The 25,712-nt window shown below is 45.3% G+C and overlaps 1 protein-coding gene across 4 annotated transcripts in view; it reads left to right on the top strand.

The window, feature by feature from the left end:
- Nucleotides 1-25,712, top strand: part of LOC121288560 (segment polarity protein dishevelled homolog DVL-1-like) — a 118,217-nt gene that overhangs the window by 52,958 nt on the left and 39,547 nt on the right. For all 4 annotated transcript variants that reach the window (XM_041207153.1, XM_041207154.1, XM_041207152.1 and 1 more), the window contains one exon: nt 8,684-8,808. In XM_041207153.1, the coding sequence (XP_041063087.1) occupies nt 8,684-8,808 (125 nt within the window). The remainder of the gene's footprint in view (nt 1-8,683; nt 8,809-25,712) is intronic.

The following is a 25,712-nucleotide window of genomic DNA, read 5'->3' on the forward strand; positions in this document are numbered from 1 at the left end:
AAGCTTGAAATCCCAGTTACTAAAAGAATAAAATTACAAGATTCCACTGTTTTAAACAGAAGAACTTTTACCGTATAAAAATCAGCAAAGCAGTCAATCCTATCTATCTTATATTCTAATAACCAGAATTAACGTGACATAAACATGAATTAACAGTCAAACTGTGGTCGAGCATACCCACAAACAGCAGGCTCAGCCAAGGCAGACAGATCCCCTGAATTTTCTTCGCAACCCACCTAGATGTCAGTGAGTCACAAAATTCTTTAATACTCTGTCATGCTCCTGAAGGATTTCAGTTCCTCTTTTTCAAAGAGGTTGTCTGATCCCCAGCCAACATTAGCTGTACCCTCCTGGAGTTCCGCAGGTACAGTCTTAACCCAAAAAGGCACACTATTCCAGATTTCTCTCAAATCTGTTTCCTAATACAACTTTCTTGGTCGCTTTGTGTCTGTGGCCCCCTGTGATGACCAGGCTACACTCTAGCATCCAAACACAGGCACGGTCCCAGTTTCTCAACCACGCTGCTGCCAACAACTGGTTCTGGATTTTCCTTTGCCTCTATAGCCAGCTTCATGGAGCTGGCACTGGCATTGGGTTTCTTTGAGTTTCAATCTCTCCAGTTGCACTGAACAAATACTGCTCCTGGGTTTCCCTGGAGCCCCAACTCCTCACAGCAGGGAGCTACCAACGGGTCCCAGGGCTTCCCTGAGCCCCAGCTACCTCAGCAGCATGGAGGTAACAGCAGCCCATAAGCTCCATGGAGCTGACCTTCCTCTTTGCCTGCTGCTCACTCAATGGCCCTTGAACTGATCTGTCCTGTTTAATATCTCCCAATAGGGATTGTGCTCTCCAGCTCTGAGGCAAAGTCCAATATATCAATCCTTGGCACATTCTGTATCTTAACTGTTACTGTCTCCAGTCAACCAGAGGTCACTCCCCACAGGTGCAAAACTTACAAAAACACAGACAAAAAAAAAATCCCCCAAAAAACAAGATTTCACCATCCCAGCTCCTGGTCCTCTGGCTGCCTGGTGCATCAAAAGGGCGGTATCTTGATCACTTGCTGATAACCTTCCTTTCCCTGATTCTGCTTGCATTCCAGTCAAAGATAGAGTGAAACAGTGCAGAAGGAGGCCATTCAGCCCATCATGCCTGTGCCAGCTCTTTAAAAGAACTATCAAATTAACCCTGGGTCTTTGCTCTTTCCCTACAAGTTTTCCTTCCTTGATGAAAGATGCAACTTCTTTCCTAAAGGTGCTGCCTATTGTTGGGGTATGGGTACCAGGTACACTTCGATTCCTTGCCCATATTCTTCATATGTGAACCCAGGCAGTGAGTGTCAATACTAGATTGCACTTATAAAGCACTAGTACTGTAGTTGCTTCACTGAGAGGGTAAGACAGACTAGCCTTGAGTGAAGGTGGGTGGGTGGGGGAGGGGTGGGGGAAGAGATTGGCACATATAACTAACTTCAGAATTCAGTGAAAAAGGTGAGACTTGAAGTTTTTAAAGATTGCGAGAGAGAGGGGACAAGACAGAGGTTTTAGGAAGAGAGCTCCAACAAGTGGGATTGACAGGAGTCAAAGAGTCTGTCACTGATGGTGGGTGAAGGAGAGAGATTTGGGCAAGCTGGTGTTTATGGGGAGTGGAGGATGGGAGGCCAATTGACCAGAAAATAGCCTGTGATGTGCAGAACGAAAGGGAGGGATAGGCTGCGTTCTTCTGGAATGATCCTTTGTTGGTTCTGTGTGCCTGTGTGGCACCAGCTATTTGGGATCTCTGCTGATAGATTCAGTGCTCTGTCTCAATCCTGTTTGCGCCCTCCTGGAAGCTTCACGGTGTGTTTTCAGCTTTGTGTTTTCCAGCAGAGATGGGACATGGCATTCGAAACAGAACAACACTAAATGTCCAACAGATTATAAACAATATACTGAGCCCCAGGCTTGCTGCTAGTAGTGATCAGCTGTACTGAGAGCTGCTTCAGCCATTGCCTTATAAATCCTCCCCATTGCACTCTCACTTTTCTTGTTCCCTTTATTGTGGGTTGCTACAGCAACCGGTTGGAGAACTGATTAGTGTATTGAAAGCCTGGCTCTGAAATTCATCAGAGATTTCATTGAAAACGGGCAACTACACCCATTCAACCCCATCATATTTACATCAGTGGCACCTTCATGCCAAATTAACCTGCAGCACAGCCCAGAGCTTGGAACCCAGGAGACTGTAGCAGCCATGTTCTCAATTGGGTTCCCTCTGATTCTTGCTGGGGTTCCAGCGGTCACAAGTCCCTGTCAGTTACCTTGCCACATAGTGATCATTCAAAGCATCAAGTGTTAGATCCAGTGTTATGCTTCTTTTTAAAGCAGTGCCCCCTGACTTCCCCATACAAGGAATGAAAGTAACCTCTCCATGAATAATGTCCAGTATTGATTGCAATGTGCAATTAGTGTTAGGGTCTCTGGGAATCAGCTTCATTATCTGTTGGTTTAAGACACCTAATTTCCAAAGGGTCACCTCAATCTGCAGTGGTTAGTCTTTCTCCAGTGAGCTGCTGGTCTCGGCTTCCTCCTGAATTGTTGCATCTGTTATTGCACATGATTTTGGCAATGGACCACTCATTGACAAGAAGCTTTCTTCACAAACAAACTGAAGTTTCTCCACTCATTGCTTCACTTGAGCTTTAACTTGTTGCTGTTTCCCTAAAGGTTGACCACTTTCTTGTCAAGTACAGCGTGGTACATCAACAAAGGGTCACTGACCCTACTGTTAGGCAAAGTGAAGAACAAAACAATTATGTAATGTTCAAACAACAACCATTTGCACAAACCAGTGATACAGTGATGATTGAACTCGACCTGTGGTTCAGTTTTCAAACTGAAGCCCCCAGAGCGTGGTGGTCTGTGCTGGGATCTCCAGAATGTGTTGACTCACTCAACTCTGTTGCTGTGCGCTCGTTTAAGAAAAACAGGATCCAGGGTTTTCTAAAGATTGTGGTTTCAAGCCCCATTTGAGCATATAACCCAGCTGAAACTTCAGTGGTGTGCTGGTGGTGCTGTCTTTTTAATGGGGCATTAAACAGAGGCCCTGTTTGCCCTCTTGGGTGGATGCAAAAGATTCCATGGCACTATTTGACATGGAAGCTCTCCCAAGTGTCCTGGCCAATATTTATCCTTCAAACAACACATCTCAAAACAATGCAGTATTTGACCATTATTTCATTGCCGTATGTTGTACCTTGCCATGTTGCCATGTTTCTTATATTACAACAGTGACTAGGCTTCCAAAGTACTTCATTGGCTGTGCAGTGATTTGGGACATCCTGAACTTGTGAAAGATGTGACATAAATGCAAGTCTTTCTTTCTAGTTCAATGTTAAAAACTGGGTGACATTTTTTTGCAAGGGGACATTGCCCCTATGTTTAACATTGCAAGGTTTATGTAAGGGGAGGCCAGTAATTCACTGTCACGCTGTGCAGTTCCCAATAGTTTAATTGGTACCCACAAGCATTTCTTTGCAGGAAATAGGAGGAAGTCCTGTTCACTTTTGTTAGAATCCTCCACTCTACAAGTGAGGAAACTTTAGTTATAACAAACCTGTACCTGTAGCTTGACCACCTGGCTCTGACTGATTCTAGGCTTCCTCGGTTACCGTGTGTGGTTAATGTTCCACCCAGTACAAACTGCGCATAAAGAGAATTCCAGATGAGGCCATAGGAGGGCAGTATGGTACAGCCCACTCCACACATAGGGCCATAAAGGGCATCACTTAAACTGCACACTGTCTGACCTGCTGACTATTGCCAGCATTTTCTGTTTTTATTAAAAAAGGGCATGTTTTGAGTTTTGCATTTGAAATCCATCTGCACTGCTGCTTGCAGTTCAGTGCATTGGTTATGAAACCATTCAGGTGGGAAATGTGTTTCTGGGCAGTGCAAAAGGATGATTGTTTAGCACCTGATCCACCCTCTCAGGTGTATGTCAAAGTGCATCACACTCAATGACTTGCTTCAGACTCAAATACAGCTGTACACTGTACATAATTACTCTACACACAGTAACATAGACACACTGCGCACTGACACACCTGCCCACCACTAGCACTAGTATCCATTGGTGGGAGAATTAGTTTGTGAACTAAGTGCCCCCAGAAAGTCCAGTCTCACAATCCAGGAGTGTGAGCTTCAACACTCATTAATCATGTGAAATGCGACAGGCGAGGACACAAAAGATGTTATTTACTCCCCTCCCAGGTGACACCATTATAGGGCTTTGGAGGTGTGCTACACCTAATGAGGAGTGAGATAGTGAGTGTTGTTTTGCCAAAGTACTTGACCTGTGGCTCAGGTGTCTCCCTCCCCAGTAGGATGTAAAAATTGAGGTGCCGGCTGAAACAGGAGCACTACTGAGGGTCTCAGAAATGCTGTCAGCTACTAGAGAGGCCTGAAGATAGTGGGAGGGAGGATGAAAATAATTTAGGCCATTTGCCTCTTTGCATCTTCAGATTATTCCTAGGACTTATCCTCTTTCCACCAACCCATCTCACCTCCCAAAGAATTCTGCTGTGCGGAGGGTTTCAACACAAGCTGCAGCACCAATGTGCATGCTCGCCCCAGGAGGAAGGTGAGGCAGTAATGCCTGTGATTCCCTTCTCCAGAGTTCGGCCCAGTTATACTAGTAATGTGCCTACTACAGCTGCAGGCCCCATCCCGCTGCTTGCAGAATCCCCAAAATCTGAGAACAGGACTGTAGGGAGCGGGGAGAAGGGTGGGTTGGGGGAAGAGACCTGGTGCATAAGTGCTGCACTCCTTTTTCACTGCTGCTCACCAGGTGTGATGAGAGGAATCTTCCCAAAAAAAAGTTTGAGTGTTTAAGACAGGAAAAGGCCACGTGACATAAGAACATATTAAATAGGAGCAAAAGTAGGCCATTTGGCTGCTCGATCCTGATCAGCTATTCAGTAAGATGTGGCTGTTCTGACTGTGAATCTGATTGTGAATTCTGAACCTGCCTAACTCAGTCTTGAATATATTCAAGGACCAGGCCTCCACTGCTCTCTGGGGTAGTGAATTCCAAAGATTAACAACCCTCTGAGGGAAGAAATTTTTCTTTGCCTTTGTCTTAAATGGAAAGCCCCTTATTTTAACACTGTGCCCTGTAGTTCTAGATTTCCCCATGTCGGGAAACATCCTCTCAGTATTTATCCTGTCAAGTCCTCTCAGAATCTTACATGTTTCAATAAGATCACCTCTCATTCTTCTAAACGCCAAAGCAAATAGGCCCAATCTGCTCAACCTTTCGTCATATGACAGCCCCTTCATCCCGAGAATCAGGCTCGTGAACCTTCTCGGAACTGCCTTCAATTCAAATATATCCCTCCTTAAATAAGGAGACCAAAACTGTACACATTATACTGGGCGTGGTCTCACCAAAGCCCTGTACAGTTGTAACAAGACTTCCCTACTTTTATACTCCATTCTCTTTGCCATAAAGTCCAACATTCTTCTTGCCGCCTTAATTGCTTGCTATACTTGCACGCTAATCCCCATAAGAGGGCAAATTACATGCATCTAATTCACAGAACAAAAATAGGCCATTCAGTTCAACTGGCCTATGCTGTGTTTATCCTCCACATGAGCCTCCTCCCACTCTATCCTTTCCCACCCTACCCTTGTGCATGCATGAAGCCTCTCGTTAAATATATCAATGTTCTCTGCTTCAGTCACTCCATGTGAGTTAGTTCCAAATTCTTACCACTCGGTCTAAAGAAATTCTTCCTAAATTCTTTGTGATCTGTTAATGACCATCTTATTTTTAGCCTTTTTGTTCTGAACTCACCCATAAAGTGGAAACAGAACCTTTGGAGTTCAGGTATCATTCTCATAAATCTACACTGCTCTCCCTCCAAGGTCAATGAATCCTTCCTAACGTGCAATGCCCAGAACTGCTCACAGTACTCCAGATATGAACTAACCAGGGCTCTATATAGCTCTAACACAAATTCTAACCCTCTGTATTCCCATCCTATAAATGTAAAGGCCAGCATTCCATTAGCCTTTTGATTATTCCTTGTACTTGTCCATGACATTTTAATGATCTGTGTACATTGATCTTGTTAGGAAATAGAGACAGTTTAAGTAAGTTATATTGGTATTTGTAGGTGTGAGGAATAAGTTTTAGCTTTAATGTTTAAGTTTGATCTGTATTTCTGTATCTGTGAGTTAAGAAAGGTCAAATTGAGTTTTAGTTTCACTTTAAAAGGGTGCTTGTATTTCTAATGAGGTTTTTTTACGACTGTAAACTAAGTTAACCAAATCAGGGTAGAAGAATTGGGCTATTGCCTTGCAGCAGGGGTCCAGAGAGGCAGGTCCCTCCCACAGACACACAGAAGAGAAACAGCGGTTTATTTTGGTTCATTTGGTTTGAAGACAGCTGTGAAGCAGAAGCAGTTTAAAAGGAGACAGATAGCCAGTCCCCAGCTAAAGAAAAGACTTCAAAATCCAGGGAAGTGGACGAAGATAAAGTCCCAAGAAGACATTCTAGCCAAAGGAAGGACAGGAACCTGGAATAGGTCCTGTTAAGTGAAGTTACTAGTGAGAGGCAGAGAGAGAGGCCCCAAACTTCAGATTTAAAGAGACAAAAGCTACAGAAAGTAGATTTAAAGTGTGAACAGCTTGCAAGAGGCAAGAAGGTCCAAAGAGGCAACTGAAGGTTTGTAACTCTTTGTTATGGAAACAATGGTGTACTGTTGACGGCTGAGTCAGAGAGGGAGAGTGAGTGCGTGGAAGACAGCTTGAATGCATGTGGTGACACAGGGAAGAAGATCATTGGAAGGAAAGTTTGAAATCCTGGAGGTGAACCCTTGCAGAAGGCATCCGAGAGAAAGCGCTGGTTTGGGATAAAATTCAAAAGTGAATTATTGGAGAGTGGAGATTGGAAACCCACGTGTGAAAGATGGAGTTCAGTGAGACTGGTTGGCCCACAGTGTGACAAGTGTCTGGGGGGGGCGGTGGGAGGTGAGTTGAGGAAGATCCATAGCATCTGGTTGAGGTGGCATCTGTCACTTGGTCTCAGAGGGTGGTGTGTCCGACCACAGGGTGCCACAGATTTATGTGGACTGTGTACTTACTGTGGACATTAGATTGTAACTTGTGTTATCCTGACAAACCTGTGTATACCTGTAAAGGTATAGTTGTGGGTGAAGGAGTGTTGTAATATAGTTCATCTTTTCTTGTTGAATAAATGTTTTATTCTTATGTTAAAAGCTCATCAGCTGACTCCTGTGACTGTTCAGGAGCTACTCTCCACGTATTTAAACAAACAATAACAATTAGGATCTATCAAGCTGGGTTCCACCCTGGGATTGGAGCTTGCCAGAGGTAATCTCAGCTGGGATCGTAACAACCCTTAAATTTCATTGCACCTCCAGTGTTTCTAGCTTTTCACCATTTATAAAGTACCCTTTGCTATCCTTTTAAAATCAAAAGTGGGTGATCTCACATTTGCCTGTATTGAAATTCATTTGCTGCAGCTTTGCCCATTCACGTATTCAGTTAATACTTCTTTGTAGTTTTATGCATCCACCACAATGCTGCTATCTGTGTATCATTATCAAACTTGAATATGTACCTTTCTATCCCATTATCTAAGTTGTTAATAAATAAAATGAATAGTTAAACTCGGGCCTCTGTGAGACACCATTAGTTACATTATGTCAATTAGAGAACTATAAGTTCATTTAAATAACATCTATAGACATTCCGCTCTCCATTACTTTAGTCATCTCTTCAAAAAATTCAATCAGGTTTGTCAAGCATGACCCACTTTTTACAATTTCATAATAAAAACATAAATGCTGGAAATACTCAGCAGGCCTAGCAGCATCTGCAGAAAGAAAAACAGAATTATGTTTCAGGTCTGTGAATTTTCATCAGAGCCTTTTATAAATCCATGCTGGCTCTCTCTGATCTTATAATTTTCAAGGTCCTGTCTGACCTTTCAGATGGATGTGAAAGATCTGATGGCACAACAGCAATGTAGAGCGTGGCTCTCCCAGTGACCTGGAGAATATTTATCTCTCGACCAGCCACACTAAAAATAAATTACCTGGATATTATCACTTTATCGTTTTGGGATCTTGTTGTGTGCAAATTTGTGCTACGTTTCCCACCTCACAACAGTAACTATACTTCAAAAGTTCTTCATTAGCTGTAAAGTGCTTCGGGACATCCTGAGGTTGTGAAAGGTGCTACATAATAGATGTTCTTTCTTTTTTTTTCTCTCTTTTCACTTGAGTCTGTTGAACCAGTGCTCTCTTTTGTCCTCTCCCCTTCCTTACGTTCCCCATCCCTTCAGTAGACAGTGACTCATTGGTATGATGTTGGCTGGCACCACCTGTGACCCTCTGGTATCTCACCAAAGTGCTCATTATTAAGCAAAACTCCTTGTACCTGAAAGGAAGCTGTAACCTCGTTGAGGGATTAGATTATAGAGATACATATTTCATGATGAGAAGCCCCTGATTAGGTTCTTGCCTATAACTCACCAATATATATAAACCTCAAAAAAACCCTTGTTGTGATTTGTGTAACATGTAACTATTTCTTTGTTCCTTGGTATATCCAGCCTGATGACTGAACTTTTCCTGTGTTTGCTGTTGATGTTTGGTATTTTTTATTTAATGCAGTGCTAACACTGCCGGCAGTCGGGATGGACTGGACAATGAAACAGGGGCAGAGTCGATCCTGAGCATCAGGCGAGAGCGGGATCGACATCGACGAAGGAACAGAGAACGAGAGGTGCATGACGACGGTGAGTTAAACACAATGGTTCAACCAGACAGGGCAATGGAAACTTTACAGCAGGTAATGATCTGCAGAGGATCCTGGAGTTAGGAACAGTGAAATGAATTGCTGTAGCTGTCCTCGCCTGTAAACCCTTGATGCTGTGATGATGGTGCAGATTCTGTCCCAATGATTATATTGTGTGGATTTTAGCATAAAGGTGAGGTGTGACGCTGGTGTAGTCACTGCAGTAAGGGGCAGGTACCCGTTATTGGATGGTGATGATGTCTTCTGACCCGAATGTGTTCCAGCATTGCATAGTTGGTCAGTCAGCAATTCTTCTCTATAGGTGGATGGATGCCTGTGATTTTCTCTCACTTGAGATACTGGCGCTCAGAAAACTGTCTCTGGGAAATGGCATTGTACTTTCTAATCAGACAGCTACAGCTCAGTGAACTATTCAACCTAGTAAAAGGACAGTGTTGGGAGAAGGAATAGAGTTTCACATGCTGAGAGCACACAGATCAGAAATATCTGTACTCACCCAGGACGGGAACTGAGGATCTTCCTGTCCAGTCCAGTTCATTACTGCACCTGGGCATTTGCTCAATGAGTCTGAAATTCTTGCATCATCGATAACAGTAGTACATTCTTCTCGTTCCTGACATTCTAAGGATGATGCATTGGAGAATGTGCTGCTACTGATATCAATCTGTCACTTTCATTCACTGCTGCTTCAGAACTTCAGTTGACATATCATAACCTGTGAGGGTTTGGAATTCTGAATGAATGCAGATGTTATTTTGTTAGTCTGGTTAGAAGTCATTATTTGTGGTGCAGTGTGAGGATCCTGACAACACTAATCAGTGAACAGAGAGAGTTGGGAGCTATGAATAACTGTAGCAGTTTGGTCGCTGTGTTATTATTGCTTATGGTGTTTATTTAATATGTTCTCAACCTGAAACCAAATGTGCCCGATGAAAGACGCGCACTATTTACATACTGTATTAACTCCTTAAGGAATGTGATTAGACATATTTCCCTATGTAATCTCTCAAATTTGAGCCTAGCTGGAGGATGGTGCCAGTGCTAGCTAGTCTGTAATATCTAGCTGTATAATTATAAGTCTTGTGCCTGACACATTTCTACAGTTTCACAGCTCCAAAGCATCATGCATCCAAAGGTGAAAAAAATTGATTGGTAGCTCAGAGATGTGATTATTCAAACTCATCAGACGTTTGACTAAACATGAGCGAGTCAAAAGTATTAGATAGTGATAAGAGCAAAGAACTGCAGACGCTGGAAATCCAAAACAAAAACAAAAATACTTGGAAAAACTCAGCAGGTCTGGCAGCATCGGTGGAAAGGAGCACAGTTGATGTTTTGAGTCCTCGTGACCCTTCAACAGTACCTGTTAATAAGAAATGACCAGCAAATATGCAACAACCCAATCTTTCTTTGAGCTCACACCCGTGTGCCAATGAATGCTACACAACTGTCCAAACAAGCTGCTGTAATAATCTCTTCATGCTAGTTTTTTTTAATCATTTTTCCTCTCAGATCAGTTAGAAATTGTGACAGTCTAGGCGGACGTGAGGAATGGGCACTTGGATGAGGTATCCAAACACAAACAGCCTGTGGAATTGTAGTCCAGAAATATGAGAGCCCCTCGGGGAGACCCAAATAAATAAATAGTGCTGCATTTTCCCTATGAGTGAGCCCCTTCACTACATTAGAAGATAGTGCACCACAGACAGTAAGTACAAGCTCGGACTCGCAGTGTTGTGTTAAAGCAGCCGTTTCTGGTGTAGTGAATTTTTTGAACACCCAAGGTGCCCACTATTCTTGATGGTGCAGAGACCAGCGATTGAACACACAAAATAAATGGTAAGTTATCCATTTGGCACTGGCCTCTCTGGCTTCTTATACTGTGTTTGAACAGAGATTCTGGCCTTTCTGGGTCATTATACTATATTTGGAAAGAGTCCTGACCTCCCAGGATCATTTCACTGTGTTTGGACAGAGACATTGACTTCTGAATCATTAGTGTTTTGACAGGGAGTCTGGCCTCTGGATCATTCAGTTGTGTTTACACAAAGATTCTGGCTGCTCTGGATCATTACACTGTGTGTATAAGCTGCTCACAGCCTGCTGCAGGTATTGGGTTTGACAATCACCATCTGTTCATCCGTGCTGCCACATAAACCTCAATGGTAAGAAGAGAGATGCCTGCACACTTACAGCTGTCTCTGCAATTTTTATGTTGGCAGTAAAGTATTGTGAGAGTTGAAATGTACCACTGTCCTGTTCCATTCTTCCCCAGCTCTGTGAACTTTTGGGACCAACCACGCTTATCCTGTTCCCCAAGTGGTGTAACCTCGAGGATTGCTGATAATGCTAACCCCCAGAAGAAGCAAAATAAGAATTTAAAATCAGTGGCAGGTTTAGGCAATATTCTGAAACATTCCTCCCATCTCTGCATTTGCAGTCCAGTTTCTGTAGCTTAAGGTTGTAGATTCTGTCTGTCTGGTTGCAAGTCTGTCCAGGTTAGGATTTAAAACAGGATGAAACTAGATGGTGTAGTACACGCAGAGATGGTGATGACACAAGGCGATACATTATGAGAGTGGTAAGAGGGTCATACAGGCTGGTGCGTTACATGAAAGTTACGTGTTCAGGTGGGTGGTGCATTACACCAGAGGGAAGGGCTCACACAGGACAGTGTGATACCTGTAGAGGAGGGATCCATGTCACTCCACTATACCACACATAGCATGTACTTTGCACTCCCTCCAGCCCGACGCCTACGCTCTGGGCCCGACGCCTGCGCTCCGGGCCCTGCCGCCCGACGCCTGCGCTCCGGGCCCTGCCGCCCGACGCCTGCGCTCCGGGCCCTGCCGCCCGACGCCTGCGCTCCGGGCCCTGCCGCCCGACGCCTGCGCTCCGGGCCCTGCCGCCCGACGCCTGCGCTCCGGGCCCTGCCGCCCGACGCCTGCGCTCCGGGCCCTGCCGCCCGACGCCTGCGCTCCGGGCCCTGCCGCCCGACGCCTGCGCTCCGGGCCCTGCCGCCCGACGCCTGCGCTCCGGGCCCTGCCGCCCGACGCCTGCGCTCCGGGCTCTCCTGCCCTACATGGACCAACCTTACCTCCGTGCCTTTGACAACCCCAGGTCCCAAGTGTCCATAAATCTTGAGGATAGGTGGTTGTGGAAGAGGGTTGTAGCACCTTTCAACTCTCACAATACCTTACTACCGACACAAAAATATCTTCAGGGAGACCTGTAAGTGTGTAGGCATCTCTCATCTCACCATTGAGGTTTATGTGGCAGCACAGATAAACAGATGATGGCTGTCAGACCCATTCTGTTACTGAAATATAGCGCTGAAGTTTCACCCAAGTCGAGATGACTCGGAGGCCCTTTAAAAGTTGCAGCTGGGACCTGATTAAGGAAATGCCAACCACGTTCCCAGGGTTTCTGATTTTCGGAGTGCCTATTAAGGGTGTGTGCTGTTTTGGGTCAATCCTGACCTGGCTGGATCCATTGCAAGTTAGGCATGTCCCAGTCCTCTACAGTTTTCATGGAGTTGGTCCAGGCTTTCAATGAGTTGTGATTCACAGGATATCGGAGGGTGTCGTGAACCATAGTCTCCACGAGGGGACGTTTTAAGCATAAGTTCAAAAGGTGATCCTCATGCTCCCATACCAAGGTATCCCCCTATCCATCTCTTATGGCCCCTCATGCCCCCATGCCCAGGTATGCTTCCTCATGCACCCTGTGCCAAGCTGTGGAACTTCCATGCCCATTGACCCAATATAGAACCAATGAACCCTATAGTGGCAATAGGGTGTGTAAAAATAGCTTTAAAAAGCCGCTTATTCATAACTTTACACTTTTTTTTAAAAAAAAGCCCTTTGACACTTGTGTTGCCCTGTAGTAAATCATCCAGACCCTTTAAAGTTTCAGCTACTAAAACTGTAAGCACTTGAAACCTCTTAACCTTGTGTGAATAAACGTTGTGAAATTGACAGCAGACGTCAAAGAGTCAGAGCTGTCAGACAACAATGTTTTCTCTGAGGCTCAGTTGTTTTAGTTCTTTTTGATGTTTGGGCTCTTAGCCAAGATGAGGCTTTGCTCAGAGCCCAGAAATCCATTACTTTGTTGAAACACCTGAGCACCAGAGAAACCGTTGCTGGATTGATCTGGCTGTCTGATCTCTGCTGCCAATTGTACAATACTTATTTACACAAAGTTAAAAGGTTTCAAGTGCTTCCAGTTTCAGCTATTGGAATTCGAAAGGATCTGGATAACTGACTCTTTTGCCCTGTGGTAAATAGTTTTTTTTTTAACATGGTGGAAAATTGTGAACGAATGATTTTTTTTTTAGACATCGTATTGTCACTATAGTGTTCATTGACCTATATATTGTAGAGAATCAATAGGCATGGATGTGCCAGGTTTGGCATTGAGGATTTGAGATCTTGGGGAAAGGGTGGAGGGGCATGGCTTGGCATAGTGGGCATGAGGGGCTGTGGGTTGTTTGGGGTTATACTTTGGCATGGGGGCATGTGGGGACCATGGGTGGGGGCATGGATGGGGCTTTTGCGGGATTGAGGCGATGTGAGGGCTTTCTACTTTTATTTTAACAAGTCCTAGAGCACGAAAGTGGGCTTTTTAAACAGTCCACCTCTGCACCTGGCAGCCGCTGTTGCTCCCTCCAATCTTTTCCTGGGTTGGCTGGCCCATCTCCAGCCCATACACGCCCGTCTGCAATGAAAATCCCATCCTTGTGGGCACTTTCTTCAAAGGTGGACGGGCAGAGCTGGGAATTTTCCAACTCCTACCCACCTCGAGGATGAAAACCCAAGCCATTAAGTCAACAGATGGCACTGGGTTAAGACCATAGTTTAAGCCTCACTTACTGGCTGTAATTTAATGTCCCACCCCTTTAGTTACTGGCTGTAGTTTATGCCCCCACACCCCCCAACCCTCCCACTCCTCAGCCCCAGTTACAGGCTGTAGTTTAACCCTCCCCTCAGTTACAGGCTGTGGTTTAACCCACCCCTCAAATACAGGCTGCAATTTAACCACTACCCCAACCTCATTCCCCCATTCCCCAGTTGCGGGCCGGCGTTCCAGCCCCTAGTTGCGGGCCGGCGTTCCAGCCCCTAGTTGCGGGCCGGCGTTCCAGCCCCTAGTTGCAGGCCGGCGTTTCAGCCCCTAGTTGCGGGCCGGCGTTCCAGCCCCTAGTTGCGGGCCGGCGTTCCAGCCCCTAGTTGCGGGCCGGCGTTCCAGCCCCTAGTTGCGGACCGGCGTTCCAGCCCCTAGTTGCGGGCCGGCGTTCCAGCCCCTAGTTGCGGGCCGGCGTTCCAGCCCCTAGTTGCAGGCCAGCGTTCCAGCCCCTAGTTGCAGGCCGGCGTTCCAGCCCCTTGTTGCGGGCCGGCGTTCCAGCCCCTAGTTGCGGGCCGGCGTTCCAGCCCCTAGTTGCGGGCCGGCGTTCCAGCCCCTAGTTGCGGGCCGGCGTTCCAGCCCCTAGTTGCGGGCCGGCGTTCCAGCCCCTAGTTGCGGGCCGGCATTCCAGTCCCTAGTTGCGGGCCGGCGTTCCAGCCCCTAGTTGCGGGCCGGCGTTCCAGCCCCTAGTTGCGGGCCGGCGTTCCAGCCCCTAGTTGCGGGCTGGCATTCAGTCATGGTTTAGTTGATAGCACTCTCACCTCTGAGCCTGAATGTTCTCAGTTCATGTCCCACATCAGAACTTGAGCACAAAAATCAAGGCGGTCATCTAGTGCAGTATCGAGTGGGGGCTGCACTGTCTGAGGTGCAGAGATTTGGGTGAGTTGTTTAACTGAGGCCTCAGGTGGACATTTAAAGTTCCCATGACACTATTTTGAAGAAGAGCAGGTGAGTTATCCCTGGTGTCCTGGCCAATATTTGTCCCTCCATAAACATCACAAAAGCAGAATATCTGGTCATTGCCAAATTGTTGTTTGTTGGAGCTTGCTGTGTGTGAATAGACTACCTCATTTCTTGCATTACAACAGTGACTACATTTCAAAAATACTCCTTTGGCTGTAAAATGCTTTGAGACATCCAGTGATTGTGGAAGATGTTACATAAATGCAAGCCTTTTTTTAAACCCTGGTTTACGAGCTGTAGTTTAGCCAATAGTGGCAGGAATATAGACAATCAATGTGGAGTACTGTTTGAAAGCAGCATAGTGTGTGCACTTGGTGTATATTAGTAGGGGTGCTTTTGCGTTGATTGTGTGTGTATTGGTGTATTACCAGCTATGCTGTTTGCCTGCAGTCACAAGTGTCGAGTGCCTTTTGATCTGAAGACAGCTGCAAATGTCAGTGCTTTTTTTTACATTTTGAAAAATATCAGTAAAACTCAATAGCTATCTGGTCGTCTCCTGTTCAATTGATCAGAACTGAAAATTCCTGGTAAGTTCCTTGACTTCTTAGCCTATTCCCAGATATAGAGACCAACAACTGATATTAATTATCAGCCCATGGACTCCCACACCTTGACTACACCTCCTTACTCCCCACTTTTGTAAGGACTCTATTCCATTTTCCCAGTTTCTCCATCTTTGTCACATCTGTTTGGAGCTGCTAGTCTAGTGTTTGTTTATATGCCTTCCTTTCTGCACAACCAAGGATTCCTCCACCACACCGTGATTGACAGGGCCCCTGACCGTGTCCAATCTATTTCCTGCACTTCTGCTCTCACCCCTACCCCTTGCTCCCTGAACCACGATGGCATTCCTTTTGTCCTCACCTTTCACCCTGTCAGCCTCCAAATTCTATGATGATCCTCAGCCATTTCCGTCACCTCCAGCACGATGCCACATCTCTCTCTGCCCTCCCCTTTCAGCATTCTGAAAGGAGTGTTCTTGCTGTGACATCTTGGTCTACCCCATAGTCACACCTCCCCCGCTTCCTATGACACCTTTCTATCCAAGCACAGGAGATACAACACATGCCCTTTTACCACTTCCCTTCTCACCATCCAAGGCCCCAAACACTCCTTTCAAGTGAAACAGCTACTTGTTCTATCAATTTAGTATACTGTATTCACCACTCACAATGTGGTCTCCTCTACATTGGGGAGACCAAATGCGGAGGAGACCAAACACAGACTAGATGACCACTTTGCAGAACACTCCCATTCCGCCTGCAAGTATAACCCTGATCTTGTTTTCATCGGTCATTTCAATTTTCTATCTTTCTATCCTTGGCCTGCTACATGTTCCAATGAAGTTGAAAGCAAGCTTAAGGAACAGCACCTCATATTTAGACTGGAAATGTTGCAGCCTTTTGGATGCAACATTGATTTCAACAAATTTAGACCATAATCTCTGCCCCATTTTTTTCAAGTTTTTTATGTTAGTTGCTTTTTGTCCTCCTTGTCTCTTTATTTAATCCCTTTACTTTGTGTTTGGATGGCTGTTAGCTTGCCATTCACACCTCTTCTAGACACACCTTTTGTTTCTTTACTTGTCCCATTACTTCTCTTTGACTTTCTGCATTGAATCCTGTTATCATTTAACCTCTCCTGCACTCAAGCCTATCACAAAACTCCACTTCAGCTCATCTGCTGAAACCCTTTTCCATGCCTTTGTTATGTCTAGACTAGACTATTCCAGGGCATTTCTGAACAGCCTCCTACGTTGTACCTTCTGTAAACTTGAGGTCATCCAAAACTGCTGCCAGTGCCTTAATTCGCACCAATTCCTGTTCATTCATTATCTCTATGCTCCCTGATTCTATATTAGGGCAGTGCTGTGATTTTAAAATTCTTGTTTTCAAATCCCTCCATGACCTTGCTCCTTTCTACTTCTGTAGTCTCCTCCAGCCATGGGATAGCTGCACTGCTCTAACTCTGGCCTCCTGAGCATCCCCAATTTTAGTTGTTCCGTTGTGGCTGGGCTTTCTGCTGCCATGGTCCTAAATTCTGGGTGGTCTTCCCTAAACTCCCCTGCCTCTCTACCTCTCCTTCCTCCTTGAAACCTACTTCTGAGCAAACTTTTGGCCATCTGCTCCAATATATCCTTTTGTGGTCAGTGACAGATTTTGGTTTCTAAAACATCTGTGAAGTGCCTTAGGGCATTTTATTGCATTTAAGGCACCATTTAAATATGAGTTCTTACAGTTGATGTGATAAGTGTTAATGACTGTCAATCAATGTCTTTGGCACTGAAAATTAGCAGTTATGACTGTGGGGTCTCATTCTTTCAGGTCTTAAATTATTTAAAGAGATTTTTAAAAAGTAATTTTACATTTTATCTTTTCTTCCTTTATTTTCCTTTGAGTCTCTTCTTCTCTCTTTCTCAATCTAATCTTTCTTTTGCTCTCTTTATTTATTTTTTGTACCTCTTTGGACATTGAATTCATCCTCCTCCTCACTAGTTCCCATGTTTATTTCCAAATCCTTAAATCTCACTGCTTAAGGAGACACCTGTTAATTGTCATGCTTATTCAGATTCCAGATGCCCTGTTTCCCTTGCTGCAGTAAAATCTGGCCTCAAACCCTGCAGGTACACAAGCTCCAATATGCTTCTCAGCCTTTTCAATTTATTATTACCATTCATTTCAATTGTGTGGTTTCTCCCCATCTCATAATTACTTGCTAATAATTAGTATATAGAATGTTTAACATACTGTCACAGTTATTGTGTGCACCTCGATCTCTCTCCTTGACTGATAAATACTATATAAAATATTTTAACATATCATCATGGTGATTGTGAGATTCTCCCTCTTTAATTCTGTGTCTCTCCCCCTCTGTGTATGTGTGTGTGTCTCTCTCTCTCTCAGCGACGGAAATCATATAAAGCAGGCTTGTCCAACGAATGGGCTGGAGCCCCTCTATGCGGCTCCTGGAGCTAGTTTTCAAAATGCCTGTCAAACAGGTAAGTTTGAATGGAAGATTCTGCATGGAACTGCTCCTCCAATCACAGGCTGTTTCTCTCCCAACTTTGTTGCTGATAGGCTCATTAGTGAACCTATCAGTAGCAAAGGTGGGAGAGAAACAATCTGTGATTGGGGGAGCAGCGAATATCAGCGGTGGTGAGTTTGGAGCCTGGGGCAGCCGAGGAGCGGGAAGGCGGGGGCAGGGCAGCCGAGGAGCGGGAAGGCGAGGGCAGGGCAGCCGAGGAGCGGGAAGGCGAGGGCAGGGCAGCCGAGGAGCGGGAAGGCGAGGGCAGGGCAGCCGAGGAGCGGGAAGGCGAGGGGCCGGATATTTGGGGAGTGGGAAGGCAAGGGGCTGGGCAGACGCCGGGCCGGGGAGTGGGGAGGTGAGGGGCGCGGCTCGCAGAGCAGAGAGGGCTTGAGGCATCCAAAGTGTGGGGGGGCGGAGAGAGAGCAAGCGAGCGTGAGGGGGACAGAGAGAGAGCGAGCGTGAGGGGGGGTGGAGAGAGAGAAAGTGAGCGAGTGTGAGGAGGGCAGCAAGCGTGAGAGAAGTGTGTCCTTAAGTCTGGCTCACTCCCAGTATCAGGGTTCTCAGTCAACCTCACCCACACATCATGCAATCTTATCCACTCTCAGTGGGTGAGTGAGTCAGCACCTTGAGGCTGGGAGTGAACTGGACACACACACACACACACACACACACACACACACACACACCCTATTACACTCTAATACTTTATTCATTACTCATTGTTTCTTTGCTCAGCAAGTTGTTTCTTTTCATACCTCAGTATTTTTAAAAATTTATGTTTAACGTTGTGCCAAACTTTATCTTTCCAAAATTTGCTCATTGGTCCTTTGAGTGTGAAAATTTTGAAAGCTGAACCCCATGTAAAAAGGTTGGGCAAGTCTCATATAAAGTATTCTGATACCCATCCCTGCCCTGACTTAGCTTGCTTATTGCTCCTTCTTTACGGACCACCCTCTCTGTGGCTAAGCACAGTTTTTTTTATTATTTAATAGCTATTCCTAATCCTAATTTATAGATTGTGCTTGTCCCTGGAACCATTCATTTCAGGCAATTGTGTGCCTCACAGCATGGATACGTTCTATTTTTCAAAATCCAGGCATAGAGGTTGAACACGAGTACTGCAGAGGTTGGGCAAGTGAGGGAAGTCAGGAGGAACGTTACCATCCAAAGGGGAATCAAATGTTGGATAAGGACCATGGAAGGATCATGAATTGGCAGTGTAAATGGGATTAAAGATAATTGTTTCCAGGACTGTCACTGACCTTATCTCTTCTGGAGACCTTCCCTCCACAGCTTCCAACCCCGCACAGCCCGCTTCCCAAAATCCACAAACAGGACTGTCCTTGTTGACCCATCGTGTTAGCTTGTTCCTGTACCATGAAACTCATTTCTTCCTATCTTGAATCCGTTCTCCCTCCCTTTGTCCAGTCTCTTCCAACCTACATTTGCAATTCTCTGATGCCCTGCGCCATAACAACAATTCCCAGTTTCCTGGCCCTGACCACCACCTCTTTGCTATAATCGTCCAGTCCCTCTACACCTCCATTCTTCACCAGGATGATTTCAGGGCTTTCCTCTGCTTCTTGAGGCCCGAACAATCCCCATCCACCACCACTTTCCTCCGCCTGGCTGAACGTGTTCTCTCACTCCCTCCAAATAAAACGTGTGGCTATGGGTACCCGCATGGGCCCCAGCTATGCCTGTCTTTTTGTGGGGTATATGGAACATTCCTTGCACCAGTCCTACTCCAGTCTCCTTCCACAGCTTTTTTTCCGGTACATCCGGACTATACCGGTGTTGCTTCATGCCCTCATCTGATCCTGGAAAAATTTATTGATTTTTGCTTCGAATTTCCACCCCTCTCTCACCTTCTCATGGTCCATCTCCAACACCCCCCTTTCCTTCCTTGACCTCTCTGTCTCCATTCATGGTGATAGACTGCCTACCACTATTCATTACAAGCCCACTGACTCTCACAACTACCTCAACTACAGCTCATCACACCCTGCTTCCTGTAAGGACTCATCTCATTCTCCCAGTTCCTCTGTCTCCGTCGCATCTGTTCCAATGGTGCCACCTTCCCAAACAGTGCTTCTGATGCGTCTTCCTTTTTCTTTAACCAAAGATTTCACTGTGATTGGCAGGGCCCTCAACCGTGTCTGACCCATTGCCCGCGCCTTTGCCCTCGCGCCCCCACCCCCCCAACCCAGAACCATAGTAGGGTCCCCCTTGTCCTCACTTTTCACTCCTCCAGCCTTTGCATTCAAAGGATCATCCTCTGCCATTTCCGCCAACTCCAGCATCATGCCAACTTCCCTTCACCCTCCCTGTCGGCATTCTGTAGGGACCGTTCCCTCCGGGACACCCTGGTCCACTCTTCCATCACCCCCAACACCTCATTCCCTTCCCATGCAACTGCAGAAAGTGCAACACCTGCCTCTTTACCTCTTCCCTCCTCACCGTCCTGGGCTTCAAACACTCTATTCAGGGGAAGGAGTACCTCACTTCCATCAATTTGGTCCACTGTACTCGCTGCTCCCAATGTGGTCTCCTCTACATTGGGGAGACTAAACACAGACTGGGTGAGCGCTTTGCAGAACATCTTCGCTCAGTCCGCAAACATAACCCAGACCTTCCTGTCACTTGCCATTTCACACCATCTTGCTCTCATGCCCACACGTCCATCCTTGGCTTGCTGCAATGTTCCAGTAAAGCCCAACGCAAACTGGAGAAACAGCACCTCATCTTGCAGTTAGGCACTTTACGATCTTCCGGACTTAACATTGAGTCCAACAACTTCAGACCATGAACTCTCTCCTCCACCTTCACCTCTTTTTAAATCCCTTTTTGTATTTTTATTCATTTTTTTTCTATTTCTTTAATTTATTTTTATTTTTTGATTTTTTTTTAATCCATTTTCCCTAACCCCTTCCTCACAGGGCCTCACAGAGTGCTGGCCATTGTTCTGTTATTTACACATTCGACTATCTTACCTTTATGCCACTATCAGCACCTTCTTTAGTCTTTAACACTACCATTAACACTCCCTTTGTCTTGTGTTCATGACATCTTTGTCAATCTCTCCTGAGCTCCCACCTATCCCTGACCTTCCATTTTGCTTCACCCCCTCTTAAAACAGCATAAGATCCATCACATTTCTACTTCTCTTTCGCTCTGAAGAGGAGTCATACGCCCGTGAAATGTTAACTTTGTTTCTGTCCCCACAGATGCTGCCAAACCTGCTGGCTTTTTCCAGCATATTCTGATTTTAATTATTGTTATTAAAAGATAATGAGCTAGGTTCCAGTGGGGTGGAATCCAGGGCCGCGGCAAGGTGGGACTAAGAGCAGTGGTGTGGTGGGATCAAGGGACATGGTGAGGTGACAAGAACAACTGGCATTTTCATGGCACCTATAAAGCACCACAAGGACCCAAGATGCTTAACAAGAGCATTATGTATTTAAATAACATGTTTTGTATTGAACCACATGATGATATATCTTGGTCAAAAAGGTAGATTGTTAGGGACATCTTAAAGGAGATGACTTGATGTTCTTAATTTTATCAGATTAGAGACTGACACTGTGTAACATCTTGCCAATAGTTCTGCACTCTGACAGATGAATATTCCTCAAGGAGCTGAGGAATGTGAGAGGAGCCAGGTGAAATGATTTAATCAGAGCTGCTACTCTCTTCACAGGTGCAGAGACCAGCAGTCCCACCCGCTCAGTATTCTCATGTGAAGTAAATGCTAATGCTGATTTCAATCCTTCACTGGATGTCTTCCAGCTATTCACTGTCAATTGATCTGATGCTATTTGATATTAATTTACCTGACTCAAGTTATCTATTTTCTATTGCAGAGTATTTGCAACCACAGGACAGTTTGACCCTAATTTTCATGCCTCTGCCCATGTTGGAATGGAGCTGGAGAGCGGTGGGTGTGCACCGGGATTTGAAAATGACGGGCGAGACCTGATTCAGGGATCCCTGCCTCCATTCCCAAGCATGCGATTTTTATGACCCCGGTATAAGGGTGCAGATAATAGGCCCACATGTGGCAATCTTGCCCATGCCTACTCTATTTTGGGGGTGGGCATTCTATTTTCATGGAGTTTGGCCTCTTTTGTTAGGAGACATGATTCACGGCACCTCAAAGGACCTTATGAGTCATGAACCTTGGAAGGCAGTTGTGGACTCTGGAACCTTTTGACAGGTAAGTTTAAAAAGTCGAGCCAACATCAACGGTCATAAATAGATATTATGTGCATGTGTGTCACAGTTCACTCGGAACCTGAGTTGCTGTGGCAATATGCACCTTTTATATGCATGTTGTAGTCTGGAGCTATTGATAGCGGTGGTAGAGATTCCAATGTTCTTTCCATCACATGGCTGACCAGAAATCTCTACCACTCTCACCGCCTGCCATTGGCATGTGTTAGAATGTGTTTGCAGGTTGATTGTCAACCTGTTAGCAGCATTATGATCATACCTTCTTTGGCCATTAAGTCTTGGGGTGTGACTCAAACCAAGCTTCTGGCTCAAAGGCAGAGATGCTACCCACTGCGCCTCAAGATCTCCAAAATTAGATGCGTCATGATAAGTTAAATTGTTTTTAATGCAGTGGTTGATCATAGAGTTTTTTCTTTTAAAGTTGTGACCATTAAATTGACTAGTATTGTGTTTGTGTTCACATGAGTACGTTATCCAGTGGATAAATTCCTCTTCTGAATTCAACAGTATTGAGAATCTGGTGGTACTGTGTTATGTGGATACCGTGCCGCCTTCTTTCCATTGATTTAATATCCAGATATCTGCTGAGTCTTTGATGCACTATTCCAGTATCCACTATGGGCAAAGCTCATTAGTCTTATAACTATGACACTGAAATGCTCATGAACCTGTCAAAGAAAACATGCATGTATTCAAACCCTCCCCCTTGAGAAAAGGTTTAAGCCTATTAAGGACACATAAGACTGTCAAAATAAACAAACAGGTATTCAAAAACCATTTCAAAGGCACATAATCTTCTCAGCAGTTCATAAAACAGTCAATCAAGCAAAACACACAGTCTCCTACACAACCCTTAGAGAACTGAATCTAATAGTGCGTTTTGGAGCTTGGCCAAGCATTCATAATTGGATTCCAACTCTCAGCTGTATAAATAAAAGCTCTAGAGCTGAATTCATTGAAACCTTTGGAGCAGGTTGAACCGATGGCCATTTGGCTTAACAGATGACTGACCTCTTTGATTGACAGGTCAGCTCATGAGTTCTGCCCATAATGGTTCCTGGATGAACGGATATGGAGGATGCATGTGAGCATGGAGGGATAAGCAGGTGCATGGAGATGTGAGGAGGTATAGAGGGGGTATGGAGAGGTGGGGGGGGTGCGGTGGCAGTTTGAGGGCTAGGGTGCTTAAAAATCATTTACAGAAAACTTGGCTGATGTCACAGTGAATGGAGATGGACTTTCTAACCTGCCTCCCCTGACATTCACCCACGTCTCTTCCTGCCTCAGGCCTGCTTCTGGAGAGGCCGGCCCTGACTCCAGCCCATTCCCATCACCCCACAATGAAAATAGCAAGGGTAGGCACTGCTGGGCAAGAGGCAAGATCATGAGTTTGGGAAATGGCTGTGCAGTTTTGAGCTTCGCTATACAGGATAGATGTTGAGGCTATAGAAAGGGGACAGCACAGAATCACTGGGATGCTGCCCAGTATAAATAAATATAAATGCAAAAATGAAGTAGAAAATGAGGCTGGTGATTGGTTTGCAGATGAAGTAAGTTTGGACACTTAGTGCCGGTGAAATTGTATCCCAGCACCTTCAGGAGAATGGGGTGCAGAGGAAGGAAAGTTAGAGAAGCAGTTTTCAAACAATATTAAGGAATTGAGTCTAAAGAAAACAGTAGGGAATGCAGAATTAAAGCCTGAGGTGAGGAGGGCTTAAACCTGCTGCTGGCTGAAAGTGAGATTCTTCAGGGAGCATTAAAAAGCTACTGGGAACATTTTGTCTTGAGGATTTTGTTCGGAATGTTATGCTTGGATCAGGGAATCTTTTAATGAGGGTGACTGGGATGTGGTTTGATCACTAGAAGTCAGCTGGGATTGGGTGTGTAGAACTTTTGAGCAGACTGCCTATTCACAAAACCTTTTTTTTTAAAAGAGCATGTTTGTTTGCTACCCTGTGCCCTTACAGAGTAAAGGAAAGAGTGTGTGGGCAGCTTGTTTTTCTGTTGAGGGTCTGTAAAGGTGAGGTTTGACGGGGGCAGGGGTTCCTGCTGATTAAATCTGCTCCTCTCTCAGCCACATCACTGACTGAGGCATCAAAACTGAGCACAAACTTCAAATGTTCTGTGTCATCTCATTCTAATTAACAGTTTGCAAAGAAAATTAAGCAAGTCATTTTTTTCAGCAAGTGTTTAATTAAATCGAATGAACTGAGTGCAGCGGGACAGTACTGAACACCCTGCTTCATTATCAGTTGAACAACTCTTCACAAAAGGCAATAAAGCTCTATTAGTGAGAAAACCACAGAACAACCTGCTAATTAAATGGCACAGAGAGCTGTGTGAGTCTACAGTCCTCTCTTCCCCACCTGACCCCCGCCACACCCACCCACAAAGGCCCCAGGCTGCTAAGGTGGGACTGGGTGACACTGAGGCATTTCCAGGGAGAAAGAAAGGAAACAGTGACATTAATTAGCCAGGGTTTGATAGAGCTGTGTTTAGTGCACACCAGTGGGAATATTTGGTGCCTGACAACATTGTGGCATTGTGACAAACACTAGCTTCCACACCAGTGTCACATGTTGCATATCCTTGGTCTGACTTTCTGCTGATTCGGGAAGAATTTTTTCTCACCACCATCAAGCCAAGTAATTCATGTCAAAAACAGAATTACCTGGAAAAACTCAGCAGGTCTGGCAGCATCGGCGGAGAAGAAAAGAGTTGACGTTTCGAGTCCTCATGACCCTTCGACAGAACTCCATGTAGTTGATTCAGCCATTGATCAGTGTCAGTGATGTACCTGATTCAGCCAGTGATTGCAGTGGACAGGCACACTGTCTGTGATGTACCTGATTCAGCCAGTGATTATGGTGAGCACACTGTCAGTAATTTAGCAGATTCAGCTAGTGAAGGCAGTGAATACACTGTCAGTTGAGGTGTGAATGCACAAAGTTCTGAATATAATCAGGTGCAATAGGGTCAGTTGATTGCCTACGCAATGTAGAACAAGTTTCTGACTGTGAGGTTTTAACTGATACGTCATGTGTTTACTTTGAGGAAGATCCCCGTGGCGTGGGGTTCTCCGTGGTTTTGGGTTTCCTGTCAGCTGGAGTTCCTGTGGGACAGTATTCCCAGTGGGTTTGGGTTCCCATGCCCCAGCACTCATGATGTGTACAGATTGTGGTGCATTGATTAATATGTAATTAAAGTCTATGCTATTAGCATGTTATGTGATGTAATGAGTAGTCACAATGATATATAAGAAGTTGTGAAGTGTAATTAGGTGTAACTGAGCAGGAAATGATCGTGTCTATGATAAATGACTAAGTGACGCTGGTTCTGCACCTGTTTGCTGCTGGTGCCCCATAATTTCAAACAAAACTTTTGTTCCCAATTTCTGAAGTATTTTGTCCTTTTTGTTCAGTGACCTTGTCCATTGTTGGTGAAAGTGGAGGATTTCTGTGCCATCTGATAACATTCCTTATCCAGCTGTGCAGAATGGCCTGAGGGGCCCTTTGTGAAGTGAGTCACTAACTAAGGGCTTATGGGAGTTGACTTCTCCACTGACCCTGAACAAAGACTCGAGGGCTTATGGTCAACAGTTGGTCTTGAGCAGATGCTGGAGTGAGGTGACATATGGGGAGTAGTTTTAAATATTTATGGACAAAAAATGACCTGGTTGTAAACATAACGGATGAGAAGTGCTGGTGTAATCTGCTTCTGTGATCCTTCTGTACAGTAGACCATGTCTCAGCTTCTGAACAG

The sequence above is a fragment of the Carcharodon carcharias genome, chromosome 15 (assembly GCF_017639515.1).
Source record: "Carcharodon carcharias isolate sCarCar2 chromosome 15, sCarCar2.pri, whole genome shotgun sequence".
Lineage (NCBI taxonomy): Eukaryota > Metazoa > Chordata > Chondrichthyes > Lamniformes > Lamnidae > Carcharodon > Carcharodon carcharias.